The sequence below is a fragment of the Sceloporus undulatus genome, chromosome 5 (assembly GCF_019175285.1).
Source record: "Sceloporus undulatus isolate JIND9_A2432 ecotype Alabama chromosome 5, SceUnd_v1.1, whole genome shotgun sequence".
In the NCBI taxonomy this organism is placed as follows: Eukaryota; Metazoa; Chordata; class Lepidosauria; order Squamata; family Phrynosomatidae; genus Sceloporus; species Sceloporus undulatus.
The window spans coordinates 99633590-99656205 of NC_056526.1; the positions used below are offsets into that span (position 1 = coordinate 99633590).

The following is a 22616-nucleotide window of genomic DNA, read 5'->3' on the forward strand; positions in this document are numbered from 1 at the left end:
GCTCACTGGGGGTCCCTGGGGCCAGGATCAGGATGCAGGAGAAGGCAGGGGATAATAGGAATGATGGGATGGGTTGCAGGGTGGCATGAAGGAGGAGGAGGGGAATGATGGAGCAGGACGCAGGGGGCCAAGGGGGGTGACATAAGAGTGGTTTTCCACACCAGACCAATTCGTAGTGCAATCGAAGTGAGCCCGGAAGCCAATTCTGTGAAGTCACTTTTTTTCGGTTTTACCAAAATGACGGTTCACTTTGGAATCACTGAGGAAGCACTTCGCAAGGAGCTCCCATAGAAAGGAATGGTGTCTGATAACACATTCACATTCTGACGTGAATGTGCATCGTTGGAAGTGCAGTCACGTCGGAACTGACCTGCAAAAGCTCTAAAAATCTCCATGTGATAAACCTCTGTAGCTCTCACTGAAGCAAAATTAAACCACACTGGCTGTCTTCCAAAGCTTCCCTAAAACCAGTACATTTGCAGTTGAATAATTCCATTCTGTACTCGATTAGTTTTTCTTCAGAGCGGCTTACATTCACAGCACCCTCTGATCAAATTTATTCTTTGCCAAAACCTTCTTAATCAAGATTTTGAATCTTAAATTATTAATGAGAGGACACTCTCACCCTCATGATAACCTAAAATGGTACCAGTGGCTAACAAAGCAGCTAGAGAGTCATTACAGGGTAAAGTCTTCTCAAAGAACCTGTACTGTTCCTTAGCACTTCCTGCTAGATTCTCTAATAGAGGAGAGGAGAGGAGGGGAGGGGAGGTAGACTTGCACTTCCCTTGGGCAGAATATTTGCCATCTCACTAAACTTTTTTTCAAGTTCATTTCCATCCTCTATGGTCCTCAAATAATGGGTGCTTTGTTTCTCTAGGTCTCTATGCCTGCAAAGGACAATGCAATAGCCCTTGTCTGGTATACGTCAGTTTCAACCAAAAGATCCACATCTATTGGGATGTTCAATTAGAGAGAATGGAATCCACCAATTTGCTGAAGGTATTAGAGGACAACTGTGAATACCGAGATCTCCTGCTACAGATGAATGTTGGTATGTTACAAGCCTCATATAATTTCCAAATTGTGTTAATAATAATAATAATAATAATAATATACTTTATTTGTATACCGCTCTTCCGGAACGATCAAAGCGGTTCACAGGTTCTTTAAAAATGTACATCATAAAAACACATATCATAACATATCTATACAGTTAAGTATCAGTAAAAACCAAAACAGCATATAAAAACAAACACGTACATGGAATCTATTGATCGTGGTTAGCCATTTCTATCAGAGGGAGACATTCTCTATAAAGAGTCCAGAGGATATGCTAACCGGAAGAGGTAGGTCTTTAAAGCCTTTTTAAAGGCATCCAATGTGGAATTCATCCGAAGCTCTTCTGGAAGTTTATTCCAGTATATTGGAGCAGCCGATGTATATGCTCTCTGGTGAGTTGCTGCCAATCTCACCTTAGAATGTACTAGTAAATTTTTCCCTGATGTTCTGAGAGTGCGGGGTGGATTATATGGGGAGAGGCGTTCCCTCAAGTAACTCGGGCCCAAGCCATTTAGGTGTTCCTTATTATAAATAAGAAGGAAAAGAGAAGTGATGAGAACAAGAACTGTAAGCTGCACATTTAAAGGATGATGTTTCAGTGGATTTACTTCTTGATTCAATTAAATTAAAAAGTCCTCATGTTAAAATAAAAATGTAAATGTGCACAAAACCCCTGCATGTCTTTTCCTGAGGTACCTCAGCTACTATGGGACAGGGTTCTAACAGAGAGAAAATAAAGTTGTAGCCATTTTTTATTTTCCTGTGACAGCCTGTCTACTTAAAAACAAGGGCATCACTAGCAGGTGCGGGGAGTGTTGTCCTCACCAGGTGACACCCTAAGTAGGGTGAAAACACTGCTCCCCAGACATCTGCCTTTTGGCAGAAACAGGCCATGGCATTCGCCTGCATGCCTTTAAAACACTAACAAGATGGTATGAGTGGATAAGAGGTAAGAGACTCAGTGGGAAGAGAAAGGAGAGGCCCCAGGTTTTTATACTTTCATTGGGTGAGTTCTTTTCAAACTTGGAGTGTTATGCTCCTGAGTGGTGGGGTTTTTGTGAGTCATTGTGGTGGAGTTAGCAGCCTTGCTGTTTTTAACTGATTTCAGAGGTGTGCACCTATTGGTGCACAAATTTTCAGTCAAGTAAGACTCACAACACAGAGCAGAAAATGATCTGAGAGCTGTGTTTGGGGATTCTCCACTACTTTTTAACTGTTTTTCTTTAAGGGGCTAAGTGAGGGGCTTTTGCTTAGAGCAAGTGCATCGGAAATGTGCTTGGGGAAGGAGCTAGCAATCGACAGCTCTCAATATAGCTATAGCCCCCGTCTCTTCAGCTCGCTGACAGCGCTTGGTGAAAAGGCCAGGCCATTAGGGGTCTTTTCGAGTGTGATTAACGGGGGATTTTGGAGGGGGAAGCCCAGAGTCCTTTTTTGCTTCTACTTAAGACATCTCAATATGGACACTGAGGGAGCTACTGCAATCACCTGCAACAGCTGTGGGATGTCATGTACTTGCCTATGAATGTGGGTAACTTCACCAGCACCAAGCACAAGTTGATAGCCCTGTTGGAAGAGAAGGTTCAGCAGCTGGAGGCCTGGGTAAAGATACTTCAGCATATGAGGGAGCAAGAAGTTCTCCTAGAAAGAACGGAATGGATTGTCCTGGATGGGGAACACACACAGGAAGTTTCTACAGAGGAGGTCACTTCACATACATAGCAGGTAGATAAGTGGAGGAATGTGACACACAGACGTAGGAAAACCTAGTTTGAAGCTCTTTCCTTTATCAGGGACAACGAGGAAGAGCAGCAGGGACAGTCCTCAAGGACCGTACAGGGAACCATGGGAGTACCATTGTGGGGAACAGCTGCTGCTAAGCCTCAGAGGAGGCATGTGGTGGTGAGAGATTCCTTGCTGAGGGGTACTGAATCATTGATTCGTGGGCCTGATGAGATGTCTCAGGAAGTGTGTTGTCTCCCTTAGACAAAGATCTGTGATGTGATGGAGAGGCTGTCAAGACTTTTCAAGCCTACTGACTATTACCCCTTTCTTTTGGTTCATGTGGGAATCAATTATACTGCAAGGCAACAGCCTTCAGAATATCAGAAGGGATTAAGAGGATCTGGGAGGAAGCTGAAAGAGATGGATAAACGTTATCTCATCTCTTCTCCCAGTTGAAGGGCATGGCCCAGGAAGGGAGAGAAAAATAGCAGAGGTGAACAGCTGGCTCCACAGATGATGCTGCCAAGAACGATTTGGATTTTTGTATCATGGGCTGAGGTTCCATGAGGAGGGACTTCTGGCAAGGGATAGGTTTCATCTCACGCTAGTTGGCAAAAATGTTTTTGCCAATAGTCTCAAAAAATTGATCAGGGGGGCTTTAAACTGAGTTATGTGGGGGAGGGAGACAGTATTCTGGAAGACAAAAGGGCTGGTGAAAATAGTCAAACTGTCATAGTGGGAAGAAGGCAAACAGTGCAAGAACCTAACAGTGGGAGACAAAAAATTTGCATAGGCAGCAAGTAGTCTCTACACTAACTCAAAGAGCATGGGAAATAAACAATATGAACCCCTAGCACAAAAAAGTAAATACAGTGGGACCTTGTTATATGCGGGGGAATCCGTTCCGGACCCCCCCGGATATACCAAAATCCGCATATGCTCAAGTCCCATTTGTCCAATGGCAGCGCGCGTGCCACACGCCGCCATTGGGACAAAAGTTCCTTCTACCTCCCCTCCCTTCCCTTTCCCTTACTACCTTCACTCTTCGGTGCAGCGGCTTGGCCTCCGCCGCCGCCGCTGCAGGGGTAGCCGGGTGGCAGGGCGACGGAGGCCAAGCCTCAGCTCCTCCGCCGCCGCCATGAAAGGCGGGAGGATGCGGTGCTGAAGGCCTCTTGGCCCCCACAGCACCGCCACCGGGCTTTCCTGCGGTGGTGGCGAGGAAGCAGGGCTGCCGCGCCAGAGGCCTTCAAGGCCTCTCACGCCGGCATCCGGCCTCCTCCAGGCGTTCGCCGCTGCGGAAGGGCCGTGATACCAGTGCTGGAGGGCCAAGAGGGCCCCGGACCAACACTCGCTCCTTCCGCGGCAGCAGCGGTGGCAAGGAGGCCGGGTGCTGGCGCTAGAGGCCTTTCAGGCTTCTGGCGCTGCTGCCCTCCGTGCCTCCTCTTCAAGAAAAAAAGGCGCGGAGGTGGGAAGAGAAGGTGCGGAGGGCAGCAGCGCCAGAGGCCTTCAAGGCCTCCAGCGCCAGCACCCGGCCCTCCTCCAGGCCTCCCGGCCGGCACGGAAGGCCAGGTATCATGCTGGGCCTCTTGGCCTCCAACACCTTACCCGCCCCCCCTTCTGCGGCGGCGGAAGCCGGGCTGCTGCCCTCCGCGCCTCCTCTTCCCCACCCGCGCGCCTTTTTTTCTTGAAGAGGAGGCGTGGAGGGCAGCAGCGCCAGAGGCACCGCGGAAGGGGCGGGTGTCGGTGCTGGGGCCCTGTTGAGCGCCCAGCAGACCTCCACTCAACGACAGACGACCTCCCTGGTGGATAAGGAAGCCAGGAAGATAGATGCGCTGGCTAAGAGGGCTTATGCGGCGGCCGCGTTGGCAGCGAAAGCTACGAACTATACAGCTTGCATGGGGGCATACGTCCAGACGTTAATGGAGGCATCTCTCCGATAGTTCCGGACGTCTCAGACGAGTGCAACGGACCTTGACCGAGATGGAGGAAGGCCCATTCTATTGGGAGCTGGCTGATCACCACGGCCAGAACGTCACCGAATGCACTGGGAGAGCTATGTCGGCGTCCATTGCACTGAGGAGACTGCCTGGCTCCGGGGCTCCGACCTCAACCAGAGTGTGAGGGCCACCATGAGGACATGCCTATTGACGGTTCGGGCTGTTCCATGCCGACACGGATGAGAGGCTCAACAAGAGGTTTCGGATGGCATGTCTACACCGGGGCCTTCTTCTTTCCGCAAGCGTCTCCGCCCTTGGCAACATCACCAAGGTCAGTTCCAGAGGCCTCCCTACCAGGAAGTCAGTTTTACCAACAGGGTTCACAGCGACAGGGATACCCCTCCCAGCCGTCCTCTTCCTCGGGCCGTCGCAACCAGTCCCAGTACCGTAAAAACCGCGGCAGGAGCCCGACCAAGGAAAAAAGAGGGCATGAAGATCCCCAGCGCACTTCGCTCTCCCACCCTGTTCTTCCTCAACATACTTAGGCCCTTTACCACCACATTGGCCTCTTTCCTCCGACTCCTGGGTCTTAAAAAATCGTCCGAAGGGGCTATACCCTCGAGTTCGAAGAGCTCCCGCCCACTGGAGCTTTTTTCTACTGGCCCCCCCTCGGGCACCCTTCTCGACGAAGTGTGCTCTCCTTCAGAAAGGCCATCTCACCCTTGCCCCGGAGTTATGGCCCAGGGCCTTTTTCCTCCAGGTACTTTACGGTGCCAAAGCCAGATGGGGGAACCAGGCCCATACTGGATCTAAGGGAACTTAATTCCTTTTTGCAGTATAGACGTTTTCGCCATGGTAACGTTGGCTTCCATTTTGCCTTTGCTTCATCAGGACCTTTGGTTTGCGACGGTGGACTTAAAGGAGCTTATTTCTATGTGGGGGGATAAGGGAGTCCCACCGCAGGTTCCTTGCCTTCGCCATCGGCTTCGTTGCCTACCACTAAATGTGCTCCCATTCGACTTGGCCATAGCCCTCGAGTCTTCACGAAGTGCATGGCCCCAGTGATAGCCTACTCCATCAGAGGGGAATCAGCTTTTTCCGTACCTAGACGACTGGCTGCTGACAGCCCCGTCAAGACAAGAGCTTCAGAACGCAATTCACTTTACCCTGCGCCTCTTGTCAGACTTGGGACTCGTGGTCAACCTAAAAAATCCCACTTGACCCCGTCCAAGCAGGTCCGCTTCATCGGCTCTGTTCTCGACTCCGAAGAGTCTACTGCCTATCTTCCTCAGGACCGCTTCCAGACTTTGTCAACTGCAGTGCGCGCCGTCCATTCGCACAGGAGAGTCAGGGCCAGAACATCCCAGGTTGCCTTGGGACACATGGCGTCCACTACGTTCGTGACTCCATGGGCACAGTTGCGCCTCAGGCCACTTCAGTCGTGGTTCCTATCTGTCTTCAACCCCTTGGCAGACTCCCCAAGCAGATGGCTCACTGTGCCGAGGCCCGTGACCCGCCTCTCTCGAATGGTAGCTAGACTCCCAAAAACGTGTGCGTAGGTATGCCCTTCGTCCAGCCTCAGCCACAGATGACCCTGACGACGGATGCGTCGATGGAAGGCTGGTGTGCATCTCCTGGACTTGTGCGTGAGAGAAAAGTGGTCGCAACAGAATGTGCTCTCCACATCAACGCACTAGAAATGCTGGCTGTCGAAAAGGCTTTGAAAGCTTTCGAATCCCACCATCACAGGCAAGGTGATTCTGCTCAGGACCGACAACACAACGGTGATGTACTATGTCAACAAACAGGGAGGCACCAAGTCCAAAACTCTCCTGGACATCACGTTGAGGATCTGGGACTGGTGCATCCACAGAGACATCCTCCTCCAGGCGATTCACCTGCCAGGGGACGAGAAACACCTTAGCAGATCAAGCAGGACCTCAACCTGCCATGAATGGAGGCTTCATCCAGACACAGTCAGCGACCTGTTTACGGTGGGGAGCTCCCCAGGTCGACCTGTTTGCAACAGCCTCCAACAGCCATTGTCCCCAGTTCTGTTCTCGGTGCGCACACAAGAGTCCTCTCGGAGACGCATTCGCCTTCATTGGTCCCGGGAAACGATTTACGCCTTTCGTTTCGCTGGCTGACCAGAGTGGTGTTCAAGATGTCGAGAGAGGGAGGCGACGCAATCCTCATACCCCCGTGGTGGCCGAGACAGCCGTGTTTCCGCTGCTCCTTCGCCTTTCCAACAGGAGTTTCTCCGGCTGGAACCGAGGCCGGACCTTCTCACCCTCCAAGAGGGGAGAGTTCGGCATCCCGACATCGACTCGTTGCCGATGGTGGCTTGGAGGCTCCGGCGTTGACATCGTTGCCCTCTTCGGTGCGGAGGGTGATCCGTGCTGCGCATAGGCCTGAACCCAGAGTCCTATGCCTCCAATGGAAGGGGTTCCTTTCGTTCCTTGCTGAAAGGGATCTGTCTCCACAGTGCATCACTGTGGCCAGTGGTGCTTGATTTTTGATGTCATTGTGTGGATGCGGGGGCTGTGCCTCGCATCCATCAAATGTTACCTGTCTGCTATTTGTTCGCATTTTCAGTATGATGGTTTGCCTTCCTTTTTCAGGGACCCTCTTGTAAAGAACTTTTTTAAAGGTTGTAATAACCTCTACCCCCAGGTTTCGGCCCCTGCCCCGGCTGGAGCTTGGAGGTTGTGCTGGCTGCCTCCAGTCCAAGCCCTTTGAGCCCTTGGCCACAACGGACCAAGACTTTTAACTTGGAAGACTGTCTCCTGGTGGTCATCCCCTCGGCTCGCCGGGCAGGAGAACTTTGTGCTCTACGTAGGGATGAACCCTTCCTCCGGTTCCACAAGGACAAGGTGGTACTCCGGACTGATATCCCTTCCTCCCTAAGGTGGTCTCCCTGTTTCACATGTGTCAGGACATTGTGTTGCCGACCTTAGCTTCGAACCCATCGACTGTGGAGGAACGCAGCCTCCATATTGCTGGACGTTCGGAGGCTTTGGCTTTCTAATTTGGACAGAACTATGGGTTCGAGTCGTTCCGAAAGACTTTTCCAGTGCTATTCGGAACCAAGAAAGGGTTTGCCGGTGTCGCCCCAAAGACTCTCGAAATGGGTGGCTAGCACCATCCACCTCTGTTATGAACTGTCGGGGAAACCGATACCGGCCAAGGTCCGCTCGCATGCAACCAGGGCGGTTGCAGCATCCTCTGCCTTTCTGGCTGGCATCCCTTTAACTGATGTTTGCAAAGCTGCTGTTTGGTCCCAGCCATTGACCTTTATAAAGCATTATAGACTGGACACCAGGGCCATTCGGGACGCAGCCTTTGGGAGGGCTGTCTTGGTTTCTGGGTTGCATTGAGTGCTTTATCACTGTGTGTTGTGCCATATTTATGCAAAGGGTACCTTTGAATTGGTCTATAATGTGTTCACTTGTGTTCACTTCCAGGGGGATTGGTCTTGCATGACCTTACATTTCCTCCTCAGGTTCTGCAGAGTTATTATTCAGTTGAAGTGTGATTTATGCTTGCACAATGCCAATGGGTATGGTCGTGCGTGACCCTACATGCCCTTCTTATGCCTTGCAATGTTATGCCTGCATTTGATCTGTTGTGCAAAAAACAGGACTGACTCTTTTATGGTTCACAGTTTATTATTATAATAAATTCACCTTTGGTTTACCATAGCTTGGGTTTCAGGACACTCCCTCCACCATATACCTAAGCTTGTCAGTCTAAACCCATTTGTATGATTCGCAGAGACCACGAAGAAGAAGGACAGGTTACTCACCTGTAACGGTATTTCTTCGAGTGGTCATCTGCGAATACATACAAATCCTGCCCATCCTCCCTTCGGTGTCCTGCTCACTTTGGCTCTGTCTTGCATCGCCTACTTGGCGGGAAAAAATTTTGGAACTGGGGAAAAGAGCGGGAACCGGGGCTTTATAGGAGGGAGGCGGGGTTACCGCCAAAAAGTTTCTATATGTTGCAAAGTGTACTTTGCCCAGTGATTCTAGAAGTATCCGAACAGCACTGCGCAGGCGCAGTGAAACCCATTTGTATGTATTCGCAGATGACCACTCGAAGAAATACCCTTACAGGTGAGTAACCTGTCCTTATACACCGCTTCATACTGCCTAAGCAGTGTCTAAGCGGTTTACAACTGTAAGCTAATTTGCCCCCAACAATCTAGGTACTCATTTTAGCAACCTCGGAAGGATGCAAGCCTGGGTCGAGCTTGAGCCCTTTAGCTGGTCTTGAACTCACAACCTTGTGGTTTTGAGTGACTGGCTGCAGTACAGGCATTTAACCACTGTGCCACCAGGGCTCCTAGAGAGAACCACTGTGCCACCAGGGCTCCTATAGTTTGGGTTATTCTCCACCCACTCACTCCAATAGGCAGGAAGTAAAGAGAGAGACCTTCTGATGACCCCATATGGGTGGAGCTGACCCTAGAAGGCCAGTCTTATCCTGCCTATCACTCCAGTAGGATGTGTTTGCTGTTGCTCTGCAGCTTCTTCACTACAGCCACTTCAGTCCTTTTCTTCTCTTCGTTTCTCTTGCTGCCTTGGAAGCATGAAGAAAGACTTAATATGGCAAGGGCTCCCAGGATTGGAGAAAGGTCTTGGTTTTGCCAATGCCTCTCCTCCAAAGCTGCCCCCTTTCATGGTGGGAGCACAGGAGATTTCTGCAAACAGCATTGCAGCACATGGGAGCCGTGGGAACAGTTGGTGAGAGGTATCCCCTCCATGTCTCTGTTCTCCACCTCTGCCCAGCCCGTTTAGGGCCAGGGATCAGTGAGGAAACTGGCCAGAAGTCATGGAAACTTCCCTTCTCATCATCTCTGACCAGCCCATTTAGGGCCAGGGTTCAGAGGACAGGCCAGCCAAAAGCCATGGCAAAGGATTTCTCTGCATTGCCTCTGCCCATCCTGAAACAGGGCCAAGGTCAGAGAGGCAAGCCAGCCAGAAGACACAGGAAAAGGGGTGAGTACCAGGGCCCTCTCTCTCCAGCCAGCAAGGAAACCTTTGCCAGATCTAATGCCCTCGCTCAGGGCAAGCATTGCCAGGAGGCCTCTGCCATTGCCACTGGAGGAACTATGCCTAGCATAAGGTTTGGGACTCTGCCAGTAGGGCAGATGGGAGCATAAACCATTGGTCTCCCCCTTCCTTTCCATCTCTGGACCAATGGCACCCAGGATCCCAACAGGTATGGGAGATCCTATTGCAGCCTGAGAAACACATAGGACAGAAAATGTCCTCACCAGAGGGAGCATGGCCTGTGCCACCCACTTCTAAACAGAGGCTGGAGGGCCATCTGTTGGGTATGCTTTGATTGAGAGTTCCTGCATGGCAGAATGAGGTTGGACTGGATGGCCCTTGGGGTCTCTTCCAACTCTAGGATCCTATGGTTTTCTGAGAGAACACATTGATACAAATCTTCCTGCATTCCCTCCTCAAAAATAACAAAAAAGGGGGGAGAGAACCACTTGTAGATAGGATGAGTAGAGAGTTCCCTTCACCCCCAATTGTGTTTGGCTGCCCCAAACTGTGGCACTCTTGAGAGAGTAGTTGGAGCGCTTGGCCTCCCCTTTCCATCAGAGATTATCCTTTCTCAGGATGCAGACATATCTCAGGTAAATGGGGAACCATTTATCAGCAGCCCCCTCTGCCCTTCCCAGCTACCTATGCAAGTGGGAAGGGAGTTGAGGACCAAGCCATCTTCTATAATGCAGCCAGGTTACTATAAAGCCTGCCTGAGATTAAAAGGGCTAAGCTTCTAAACCCCAGCTTAATGTCCTGTAAATATCAGGGCTACACTACAGGCCATATGCAGCTATCTACCCATGATTATGAATTGTCTTCAGTCACTGAACTTAAGAGCAGTTTCTTCACTGCCTGGAAGAAACTTCTGCCCAGGCAGCCTCCCTTGATGGGACAAATAAAGGAGGGGAGAGCCCCCACAGCAACAGGACTAGGGGCTCAGAATTACAAGAGATACTGGTTAACTTTTTCTGGTGTTCATTTTATTACTGTTAAACCATGAGGTTTGAGTTGTGCTGTTTCTGCTCACCCCCATCTCCTTTTCACCATGGCAAAGGACATGCCTAGAAACTAATTCAACAAGGGAAGGGATTAGCCATAAAGCCACATGATGACTTTTCTTCTCTCCTCATGGGCCTCCATCCCTGCCTCCATTGGTGCCAGAGCCTTTTTGCCTTAGCTGGAACAGCCTAAGACATAAAATGAGCACATGGTTCTCCTCCCTTGTGCAAACTGGTGTCAGCCTTAGCACTTCTCAGTAAGAACATAAGCTTTAACAGTACAGATTCATTTAAAGTCTAATAAACAGGGTGACTCAAGCCAGGAGAAAGATACTTCCCTCCTCTGTTCACTTACCAGATCTCTAATGCTTACACGCATTTAAGATCTTTGAGAACATCATCTCATATGAGGTGATAGATATATTGGATTAAAGTGACCAACCAAGTTCCACTTTAGTGGCAAAAGGGTTATGTCCCTGTTATAAAACACAGGGAACCTCATTCAGCTAGCTTCAGGAGAGGTGGCTCCCCTCTCTTTCCCTTTTTTCATAGGAGAGATGTCTGTTAAAGGAAAGAAACAAAAAAAAAATACAGTTTCTTCTATGTGATGGTTCTCACTAATACAGGGGGTTAAGAAAAATTCTTAATCAGAAATAAACAAACAGCTTCCTCTCCATCCCAGGAAAAAAAAAACCTCCCCCCCCCCCCCCGAGCGTTTTAAAACAATAAAAATAGGTTTTTCTGCTAAGGGGTTGTTTCAAATCCCATACAGACACCCTGTAGAGCCCTGAGGAAATTTGCCACAAAAAAAGAAGACAATTACCTGTTAACTGGTCTAAATAGTTACATTTTAACTAACAAAACCTGCTGATGGGCTTGCCGTACAACTGGTCCCTGGTTTGGTAGACCTATTGTGACAAGGTCTATCATGCGTATGATAAATTGGGCTCAAGGCCATGAAGGTTCATGTTGCCAATCTCTTTCTTTTAGTTGGTCTCAAGGTGCTACAAGGATACCTTGCATACTATTGTTATAAGGTTAGCCACTTTGTAGATGTCTTTCCCAGACTAGGTTTTCATGGCAAAGTCTGGTTCAAAGAACACCAAACAACACTGCCTTCTGAGGTTGGAAAAATTTACTTGCCTTGTTTTCTGTTAGCCTGGTTTTCTACTACCACACATGCTCAGATCTAATATACCATGCAGCATAAAGCTCCATATAGGGAGTTACAGCCAGCCCTCTGTATACCCACAGCTTGTAAATATATGTCCTATACATCAAACCTTGATTTTACTATTTTATAAAATGGATTCCATTATTTGCCGACCCCTGACTTATAGCCTCACTGTTGTGACACAGGCAAGGGTCCAGGATGGAATAGCATCCCATCTCCATGGGCAGAGACTCCTCAGGTGACTTGTTGCTTGCCTTGCCTACACAACACCATTTCTCTTCTGGGCTTTATACATGGTCCTGAGAGAGCTGACTGTCTTAGTTCCTAAGGGAGAGTTTCTCTAAACCATTTCTTTGGTTGGGGCCACTCCTTATTTTGCCCCTGAGCCTGGGGTCCTGCTATTACACAAGCAGCTCAATGTTATTACAACTGACTCCATGGCAATTAAGCCAAACGCAGATCCCATCCTCAGGGTGGGCTCTAACCTCCTCAGAGATCAGAATCAGATACCCCCATCCTTCTCCTTCATTCTCCTAGACATTGGAAATAATTTAAAACATACACCATGCTGGAGATCAAGCCACCCATAGAGGAGAAACAGCTTTCGTTCCTCTGACACCCCACTTTGTTTCCTTTTAGCCCTGTTCTATGGGCAAGAAAGCATCAGTCTCCATGCCTAGCAGGTGGGCCAGGCCCGGCATTACTACCTGTCATAAATCCTTGAGAGGTTACCACCAAAAACCAAGTCACCCATGCCAAAGACTACAGGTGCATGGGCACCTCTAGCCATCATAGGTCCTATAGCAAAGACCATCAGGGTGTCCACTTACAAGCCACCATACACACTTGTTAGACATCACTAGTTTGACAGGTTGGCTTGGCTGAGGCACCTGTTGACAGCAGGGTCTTGCAGCAGGTACTCAAACCTATGTCTCTGAAGGGCCAGCACTGCCCACCCTGTTTAGATCAGCTTTGGTAAATTCCAAACTACAGGATGTGGGGGTCTGATCTACTGGGAAAAGGGACATTGGCTCTTACCTGTGATATGTCCGTTTCCAGTAGATAAGAGCCCCACATCCTGGCCCACCCTCAGGGGTGCTGGGATAAGGATGGTTCATATCCACATAGTTCTTCCCTATGGGGAACAAGCTGGATTGCTTACTGCCTGTCTCTGTCGCCGTCCGATTCTCTATAGTTTGATATCCAAATAAATTGTTTGTTTTTTCTGGAGCATTCGGCTGTTGTACGACTGGCCTTCTAGGGTTAGCTCCACCTACGTGGGGTCACCAGAAAGTCTCTCTCCTTACTTCCTGCCTATTGGAGTGAGTGGGCGGAGCATAACCCAAACTACAGGATGTGGGGCTCTTATCTACTGGAAACGGACATATCACAAGTAAGAGCCAATGTCCCTTTTTTGGATATATCCGTAGCAAAGGATATATCCACTGCATGGAGAAGATGGCAAAATGTTAATAGGGAACAGAGAAGTCAGAATTACTCAACACCTTCTTTGCCTCAGTCTTCTCAGAAAAGAAAAAGGGTGCTCAGCGTGATGGAGCAGAGGACACAACAGGAGAAATGCAGCTTGCGAGGAATATGGTATGGGACAGCGGAGGCAGCAGTGGGGGAGCATGATGTCCTGCCCAGCGGCGGGAGCCCTTAGCAACCCCGTGGTGGGAGGAGGAGGCAACAGGCTGCCGCCTCTTCCTCCCACCGTCTCCTTCCTCATCCTCCTAGTTCACCCCCGCCCCTGCCGCCTTTTGCCTCCTCCACCTCCTCTTCCCGCTTCTGCCTCCTTACCCATCCTCCTCCTCGGCCCCAGTGTCGTCGCCGCTTACCTCCTCTTCCTCCTTCTTCTGGCCCCCTCTGCCTCTTAACACCTCCTCCTTGTCTTCCCCACTTCTTCTTCCCCCCCCCCCCCCCCCCCCCCCCCTCCTTCCCCCCCCCCCCCCCCTCTCCCCCCCCCCCCTTTTCTCCCCCCTTTTTTCCCCCCCCCCCCCCCCCCACGTGTGCTTATCATCTGTGGATACTCAAATCCACAGATACCAGAGGGCAGACTGTATAAAAAGATTTAGGCTGTGCATATGATATTGTAATTCAAAGGTATGATTTGCTAGTTATTTATGTCACAGCTATTGCCATTACCTTCAATGATAGATCAAAATTATGATTTATGGTTAATATTAGTACAAAAACATGACTTAGGATTCTGTGATATGGGATGTGGTCAATGGAGATGACACCATGAGTTACTGTCCGGGTGACTCCAACCCTAGTGACATTACTGCTTAAGAATATTAGAATTTTGGCAAGTTTCTAGTTTCAGAATGAAGAACTCATTCTGCATAACATAACTTTGCTTGTAGGGTTTAATGAACCATAAAAATTTAATAGTGTTTGAACCACTGCTGAGAACTTTCATCAGTCCAATGAAGGATTTTCTCCCTGGCAAGACTGAATAAAGCAATTCATAGCTTTCACAAACGAATGAATGAATGAAAGATTTGCCAGAAATATATATCTTTCAGTTGAAGAAAAACGAGCCAAGTGTTTCAATTTTCAGTATTTTTGAATGTGCTATTTCTCCGGCAGTATTGGAGATTGGTTTGAAATTTGGCTCATTTATAGATCTAATTAATGCCATTTCAGATTCTTAGCTCAGCAGTTACAATTTTTATGAACAGAAGGGCTTATAATAGTGGGAAGTTTTCCCTTGATTCTCCTAAATTAAATGGGCAATCTTGTGCCTTATTTATAAGAAGTAACACCATTACTTCCTGTATTCTTATTTTGAATGAGAAAAGCATAGAAAATAGGATAGTGATTATTATATCTTGTAAGGCTACAGTGTTTCTTATTAGTGATAATGTGTGTGTCTTTATTTTTCGTAGCTAAAGATGATGTTCCTGCTGTCAAGGATCTGATTCACAAGACCTTATACTTTCAAGAAGAACAGCTACATAGATTTTATCATGATAAGGTCCCTGCTACAACATCCTCCACCAGCTGCCAAACTGCTGCTCAAGAAAATTTATAACCAGATGACATAAAAACAATTAACAGCATTGCTCCTCATGTCTTCTCAGCGCTTACTAGGCAGCTAAAGCAGTGTTAAGAACAAGTTCCAGTAAAGGAGTGGAACAGCAGAATCCTAAAATGATAGAAACATTTTCTCCAAAGGGAAAGTATTGTTTCACTCTTTTTCTTGTGGTACTCATTGTTTGTGTTAAGTTCTCAGACACTTTTTCTTCTGTCACAAAACATTGACACAAAAGTTGAGAAGTACAAAGATAAAAGCAGTTAAGTAAATCTAGAAAGTGGTAGTTCTTTGTAGTTTCTGTTGTACTGTTTTGTAGTTGTTGGTTTTTTGTATCTATGTATCACATTTTTATCTTTCCATGAAAACTTCAATAAAGATAGTATTTTAAAAAGACCACAAGAAAAAAATGTGTTATACATAATATAAACTGGATCAATATTAGAATTATTGAAGGAACATTTTGGGCTAAATCCATTTGTTAGTGGTGTGCATTGTCTTTGTTCATACCTCTGCTAATGGATTGGAATTTGTGAATATAAAACAAATAATCATTTTCTCTTTCTTGTCTTCTTTAACTTGTAAACTGCTCCAGGACAAGATACAGTGTTGAAACTGCCATGGTTGCCATAGTGGCTGAAAAGGGTATTCAACCTGAAGATAATGGAGCAGAAGACAGATTAGGGGAATTTCAGTACAGAATAAGTATAGAGTTAGTGGAGGAATTCCTTGTTAATCTAAATGAATTTAAGTCTCCAGGGCCAGATGGACTACATCCAAGGGTATTAAAAGAACTGGCAAATGTAATATCGGAGCCATTGACAATAATCTTTGAAAACTCCTGGAAAACAGGAGAAATCCCAGCAGATTGGAGGAAGGCAAACTTTGTTCCCATCTTCAAAAAGGGGAAAAAAAGAGGACCCCAACAATTATCGTCCAATGTAAAGTTGAAGGCTTTCATGGCCGGCATCCATAGTATTTGTGGGTTTTTTGGGCTATGTGGCCATGTTCCAGAAATTTTTCTGGAACATGGCCACATAGCCCGAAAACCCACCCAAAAAAAAATATATTATCGTCCAGTTAGTATGACTTCAATACCAGGAAAGATTCTGGAGCAGATCATTAAACAGAGGGTTTGTGAACATCTAGAAGGCAATGCCATAATCACAAAAAGTCAATATGGGTTTCAGAGAAACAAGTCATGCCAGAGAAATCTAATCTCTTTCTTTGATAAAATTACTAGCTTGGTAGATATGAAGGGAATACTGTGGATATAGTATATCTTTATTTCAGTAAGGCCTTTGACAAGGTTTCCCATGACATTCTTGCAAACAAGCTTGTAAAATGTGGGCTAGACAAGGTAACTGTTACATGGATTTGTAATTTTTAATTGACTGACCGAACCCAAAGGGCTCTGTCCTGGGCCCAGTGTTATTCAACATCTTTATCAGTGACCTGGATGACAGAATTGGGAGCATACTTATTAAATTTGCAGATGACACCCAATTAGGAGGAATACTCCAGAGAACAGGATCAAAATTCAAAATGACCTGAATAGACTTGAAAGCTGGGCCAAAGCTAACAAAATGAAATTCAGCACGGAGAAATGTAAGGTACTGCACTTAGGACAGAAAAATAAAATGCACAGATATAGGGTGGGGGACACCTGGCTGAATGAGACTAAGTTTGAAAGGGATCTAGGAGTCCAAGTAGACCACAAGTTGAATATGAGTGAACAGTGCAATGCGGCAGCTAAAAAGGCCAATGCAATTATATGCAATTATAGGCTGCATCAATAAAAGTATAGTGTCTATAAGTAATAGTGCCACTGTATTCTGCTTTGGTCAGGCCCCACCTGGAATATTGTGTCCATTTCTGGGCACCACAATTCAAAAAGGACATTGAGAAACTGGATTGTGTCCAAAGGAGGGCGACTAAAATGGTGAAGGGTCTGGAAACCATGCCCTATGAGGAACGACTTAGGGAACTGGGGATGTTTATCCTGGAGAAGAGAAAGTTAAGAGGTGATATGATAGCCCTGTTTAAATATTTGAAGGGATGTCATATTGAGGAGGGAGCAAGCTTGTTTGCTGCTGCTCCAGAGAATAGGAGCTGGAGCAATGGATGCAAACTGCAGGAAAAGAGATTCCACCTCAACATTAGGAGGAATTTCCTGACAGTAAGGGCTGTTCGACAGTGGAACACACTTCCTCAGAGTGTAGTGGAGTCTCCCTCCTTGGAGGTCTTCAAACAGAGGCTAGATGGCCATCTGTTGGGGATGCTTTGATCTGGATTTCCTGCATCGCAGGGGGTTGGACTGGATGGCCCTTGTGGTCTCTTCCAACTCTATGATTCTATGTTATTGGTCTCTGTAATATTGCTCCCACAGATTATTGCCAGTTGCTCTGAGATTACATTTGCCAGTTCTTTTAATACGCTTGAATGTAGTTAGTCCTGGAGAGTTAAATTCATTTAGATTAATCAGGTATTCCTATACTACCTCTTTATGGCCCTTATCACATGACGGTTTTTGCAACTCCAATCCAAAGCTATTCCAGACCCAACTATGCGAATTCACATTATAATGTGATCGATTATCACACATGATTGCTTTCTATGGGGAGTCATTCCACGGCCGATCCTCAGTCAATCCAAGGTCACTCCTGATATAGGGGAATTCAGTGAACTAGCTAATTCACAAATCTCTTTCCAAGGTCAATACGAAACCAATTCAAATTGGTCTTGGTGTGGAATGCAACTTTGTTTCAGTCCTGGCACACACACACACCCCTACCTCCAAGGTGCTACATTTCCCATGATGCGGAGCTTCAATTTTGCTCCATTTGCTTCCGGTATTCCTTCAAGAATGGAGGATACATTTGGATGTGGTTGAGAGGGTTGACTGACACGGAGGACACATTCGGATTTGGCAGGGAGGGATGACTGATACGGAGGACACATTCGGATGTGGCAGGCAGGGATGACTCACACAGAGGACACGTTTGGATGTGGGTGGAAGGGATGACTGACAAGAAGGACATATTAGGATGTGGCAGAGAAGGATGACTGATACGGAGGACACATTTGGACAAGGCAGGGAGGGATGACTGACACGGAGGACACATTTGGATGTGAGTGGGAGGAATGACACGGAGGATACGTTTGGATGTGGGTGGGAGGGATGACTGACATGGAGGATACATTCGGATGTGGCAGGGAGGGATGACTGACACAGAGGACACATTGGGATATGGCTGTATGTATACTCGAGACCACACATGACGGGAGTTGCCAGCCTTGCTAAATTGTTGAAATAGAGTAAATAGAGTAAAAAATAGAATAAAATAGTGGGAAGAAGACACGTGAAGCTATCATTTACGTGAGGCTAGCATTCACATGAAACTGGAACCAGGAAGTGACCCCCCCTTCCTCACTTTGGAAGTGCAAGGGCTCGCGATCCATTCAGAGCCCCACTGAGCATGAGCAAGGGTGCCAATTCAAATTGTTGAATCCGCATGGTATGTACTGGTGAGATAATTTATTTAGCACTCGCTCCGTTTTGCCTCAGAAATGACCACAATTTCGCTCTTCACATGTGATAATTAATCATGTGACTTGCCTTGGATTCGAATTGACTGCTTCCCCTTCCCTTCGGAGTGGCTTTGGATTGGAGTTCCAGTTTCACGTATCATAAACTCCTTATTCTGTGCTGCATTTCCCCTGTTGAGTCCTTTGCTCCCTTTCTCTGTCTTCTGTTAGCATTTTGCCATCTTCTCCACAGAGTGGCCCTACCATTTCCTTCTTTTTTCCTTTTGCTAAGAACATACCCAAAAAAAGCCCTTTTTATTGTTCTTAGCCTCTCTAGCAAGTCTGAGCAAATGCTGCACTTTAGATTTTCTGACTTTATCCCTATGTGTGCTAGCTATTTGTTTGAATTCCTCTTTGTTGATTTCTGCCTCTTCCCATTTCTTATACATGTTCCGTTTAAAACTTAGCTCAGTTGAAAGTTCTTTAGTCATCCATGCTGGTTTCTTGAGACACCTCCCATTTTTCCTCCTCATTGGAACCGCTTGTAATTGGGCCTTCAGTGTCTCCCTTTTGAGAAACTCCCATCCGTCCTGGATGTCATCACATATATATTGATCCGACAGTTGCTCCTGTTGTCCAAGGATGTAGGGGAGTGCCTTTTGCAATATATAATAAATTAAAGGATACACTCAGTCAGATGGAAAATACAGGAGTTATAACAAAAGTGATAGGGCCTACAGATTGGGTAAGCAGCCTTATCATCACAGAAAAAAAGAATGGCACTCTGTGTATATGTCTTGACCCACAAGATTTAAACAAGGCAGTTAGAAGGCAACATTATACCATCCCAACAGTTGAAGAAATCCTGAGTCAGTTAGCTGGAAAAAAATTGTTTACAATCATAGATGAAAAAGATGGTTATTGGAAGGTAAAACTGGATAAAACATCATCCAGATTATGTACATTTAACACACCATGGGGAAGGTATTGTTTTAATCGCTTACCATTTGGGCTTAAATCTGCAAGTGAGGTTTTTCAACAAAAGAACAAAGAAATATTTGGACATATAAGAGGTGTACATATGATAGCAGATGATATGATTATAGCAGCAGAAACAGTGGAACAGCATGATGAAATTTTACACCAGGTTATGAAAACAGCACGTGCCAACAACATTAAATTTAATAAAGAAAAGATCCAGTTTAAGGTAAACTCTGTAAAATACATGGGTCACATAGTGACTGCTGAAGGAGTCAGACCAGATTCTGAGAAAGTTAAGGCTATCCAAGAAATGAAACCATCTGAGGATCGACAAGGGGTCCTGAGATTTTTAGGGTCAGTACAATATTTGGCAAAGTATATTCCACAAGAGGCAGAGCTGACAGCCCCATTGAGAAAGCTGTTTAAAAAGAATGTAGTTTTTCAGTGGATGCCAGAGCATCAAAAAGCCTTCAATGCTATCAAACAAAAGTTATGTAGCACACCTGTGCGTCAATATTTTGACGTAACAAAGCCAGTTGTAATTCAGGCAGATGCATCAAAAGATGGATTAGGAGCATGTCTGCTTCAGGACAATAAGCTAGTTTCTTATGCCTCAAGGTCTCTTAACTCAGCAAAAAAAAATATGCACAAATAGAGAAAGAATTGCTTGCGGTTGTATATGTGGTACAAAAGTTTCATCAATATGTGTTTGGTAAAACTGTGTTAGTTCAATCTGATCACAAACCTTTAGAGTCAATCTGTAAAAAACCAATAGGCAGTGCTCCTGCTCAATTGCAACTAATGCTTTTGCAGCTTCAAAGGTATCAACTTAACATTGTATATACCCCAGGTAAACTTATGTATCTGGCTGATACCTTGTCAAGAGCCACTGTAGATCCTCCTTGTAGTGAAGAGCATTCTATGGGAGATGAGAAAGTAATACATGAGGTGAATGCTTTAGCAATGCATCCAAACAAAGTGTGTATAATACAAGAGGCAACAAAATGTGATCCCCAGCTTAAGATGGTTCAAACATACCTAGATCAAGAATGGCCACAATATATGAGAGATGTAAGTCCGATAGCAAAAGCTTTCTGGCCAGTTAAAGATCATGTGTGGTGCCAGGATGGAGTTCTTTTTATGGGAGAAAGAATGATTATTCCAACAAGTCAAAGACAAAATGTACTTACACAACGTCATGAGTCCCATCAAGGGATTCAAAGGACCAAAGAAAGAGCAAGGAAATTAATGTATTGGCCTGGGATGTCAAGAGATATTGAGGTGGCTGTGGGGAGCTGTAATGTCTGTGCATGTTTTGCTCCAAACAACCAAAAGGAACCACTCAAACCACATGATATCCCTGAAGCATCATGGGAAAAGGTGGGGATAGATATTTTTGAACAGAATAGTTGTTCATTTCTGTTGATAGTTGATTATTTTTCAAAATATCCAGAAATAATAAGTCTACCTGATAAAACTGCAAAAACGGTAATTTGTAGGCTTAAATCTGTATTTGCTCGCCATGGGATACCAAAAATAGTGATGAGTGATAACATGCCATTTGCTAGTCAAGAATTTAAAACATTTTCTAAAGAGTGGGGGTTTGAACAATGCTTTAGAAGTCCAGTATATGCACAATCTAATGGTATGGCAGAACGAGCAATTCAGTCTATCAAACAGCTTATGAACAAAGTAGGGAAGGCTGGTGGGTATTTACATCTAGCGTTGTTGGAATATCGCAATACACCAGTCACAGGGTTGTCATATTCACCTGCACAAATGTTGACGGGCAGGATGTTGAGAAGTAAACTTCCCATAACAACTGGTTTATTATGCCCTAAGATTCCTATTAATGTGCATCAAGATCTACAAAGAGTTCAGCAAAGACAAAAACATTTTTATGATTGAACAGCTAGACCACTTCAACCATTACAAGAGGGAGATGCAGTTTGGATGCAATCTAATGACCCCAAGGAAAGGTGGCTTCCTGCCACAGTGATAGAAAGATGTAAACAACCATGTTCATACCAAATAAAGACTCTTAATGGTAGGATATATCGGCGTAATAGATGCCAGTTACGAAAACGGATGCCAGAAATTATCAGAGACAGAAGTGTAAGACCAGATGCATTAACCAATGGATATGGTGGGGATCCTGAGAATAATGATGAGGTGCAAACATCACCAACAGCAGATAGGCAACCGACATATTTAACATCATATGGTAGACCAGTGTTTAGGCCAGAGAGATACACTCCTTAAAAATGCACCCTGGTGACTTTTTATGATTTGTGTAAGTTAGGTCAATGAGAAATATTGGCGGGTTACAAACGGCCCTCAAGGGGCTGTTTTCCCGCCGCCGCCATTCGCTGCGTAGGGAAGCCCCAGCTGCCAGACCGCGAGGCTTCCCTGTGCAGCAAAAAAGGAGCGCCGAAATGCCGCTCCTTTTTGGAACGCGGAAGTGGCGCCGCGAGGGGTGGAGTGCGCCCTCGCGACGTCACTTCCGCCGCGACACGTCTGGACACACAGCGTCCAGTACGTCAAAATGGCGGCGCCCATGTGGATGGGCGCCGCGAAAAAGTATGCGCTCCGCGCGTACTGGGAAGAAGGGCCGTCAGGAAGGTAAGAACCTTCCTAACCCTAATACGGCCCTTCCTAGCCCTAGTACGCGCAGAGCGCGTACTTTATGGCGGTTTGTAACCCGCCATTGTATTCTTTGTATTGATGTTTTCTACGTATGTTTCTAAAATTCTCTATACAATGTATTATTTTCTAAACTGTATAATTATTGTTTTTATATTTCCATGAAAGGGAGATGTGATGTAAGGTACCTAAGACACAGCCCTTAGTGATATCACCTGTAGTATATATATACTATTAAGAGGGTTGGAGAGAGATTGATTGTTCTCTTCTTCCTCATCTCACTCTCCTGAGACTGGCTGTGCTCAGTAGCTCCAGAATGAATAAACTTACTGCTCCTACATGAAGATTGGACTCTGTGTGGATTCTTATAAGACTGGATTCCAACAGCAGACATCACATACTCCCTTCTCTTTAATATTTCTGTCCACAGGATCACCCCAGTATCTGTTTCCTAAAGTCTAGAATGCATGTCCC

General features: G+C 46.3%; 1 protein-coding gene across 2 annotated transcripts in view; it reads left to right on the forward strand.

Moving 5' to 3' along the window:
• ITFG2 (integrin alpha FG-GAP repeat containing 2) overlaps positions 1 to 15387 on the forward strand; it is a 52333-nt gene extending 36946 nt beyond the window's left edge. Inside the window, exons 11-12 of one of the 2 annotated variants that reach the window (XR_006104313.1) lie at positions 881 to 1054; positions 14845 to 14980. Coding sequence is in view for 1 of the 2 variants with exons in the window: in XM_042470911.1 (XP_042326845.1) it covers positions 881 to 1054; positions 14845 to 14990 (320 nt within the window). In the remaining variant the exon portion in view is untranslated. Of the gene's footprint in view, positions 1 to 880; positions 1055 to 14844 lie in introns of both variants that reach the window. The other variant, XM_042470911.1, reaches the window with a different exon arrangement.
• Positions 15388 to 22616: the final 7229 nt, after the last annotated feature.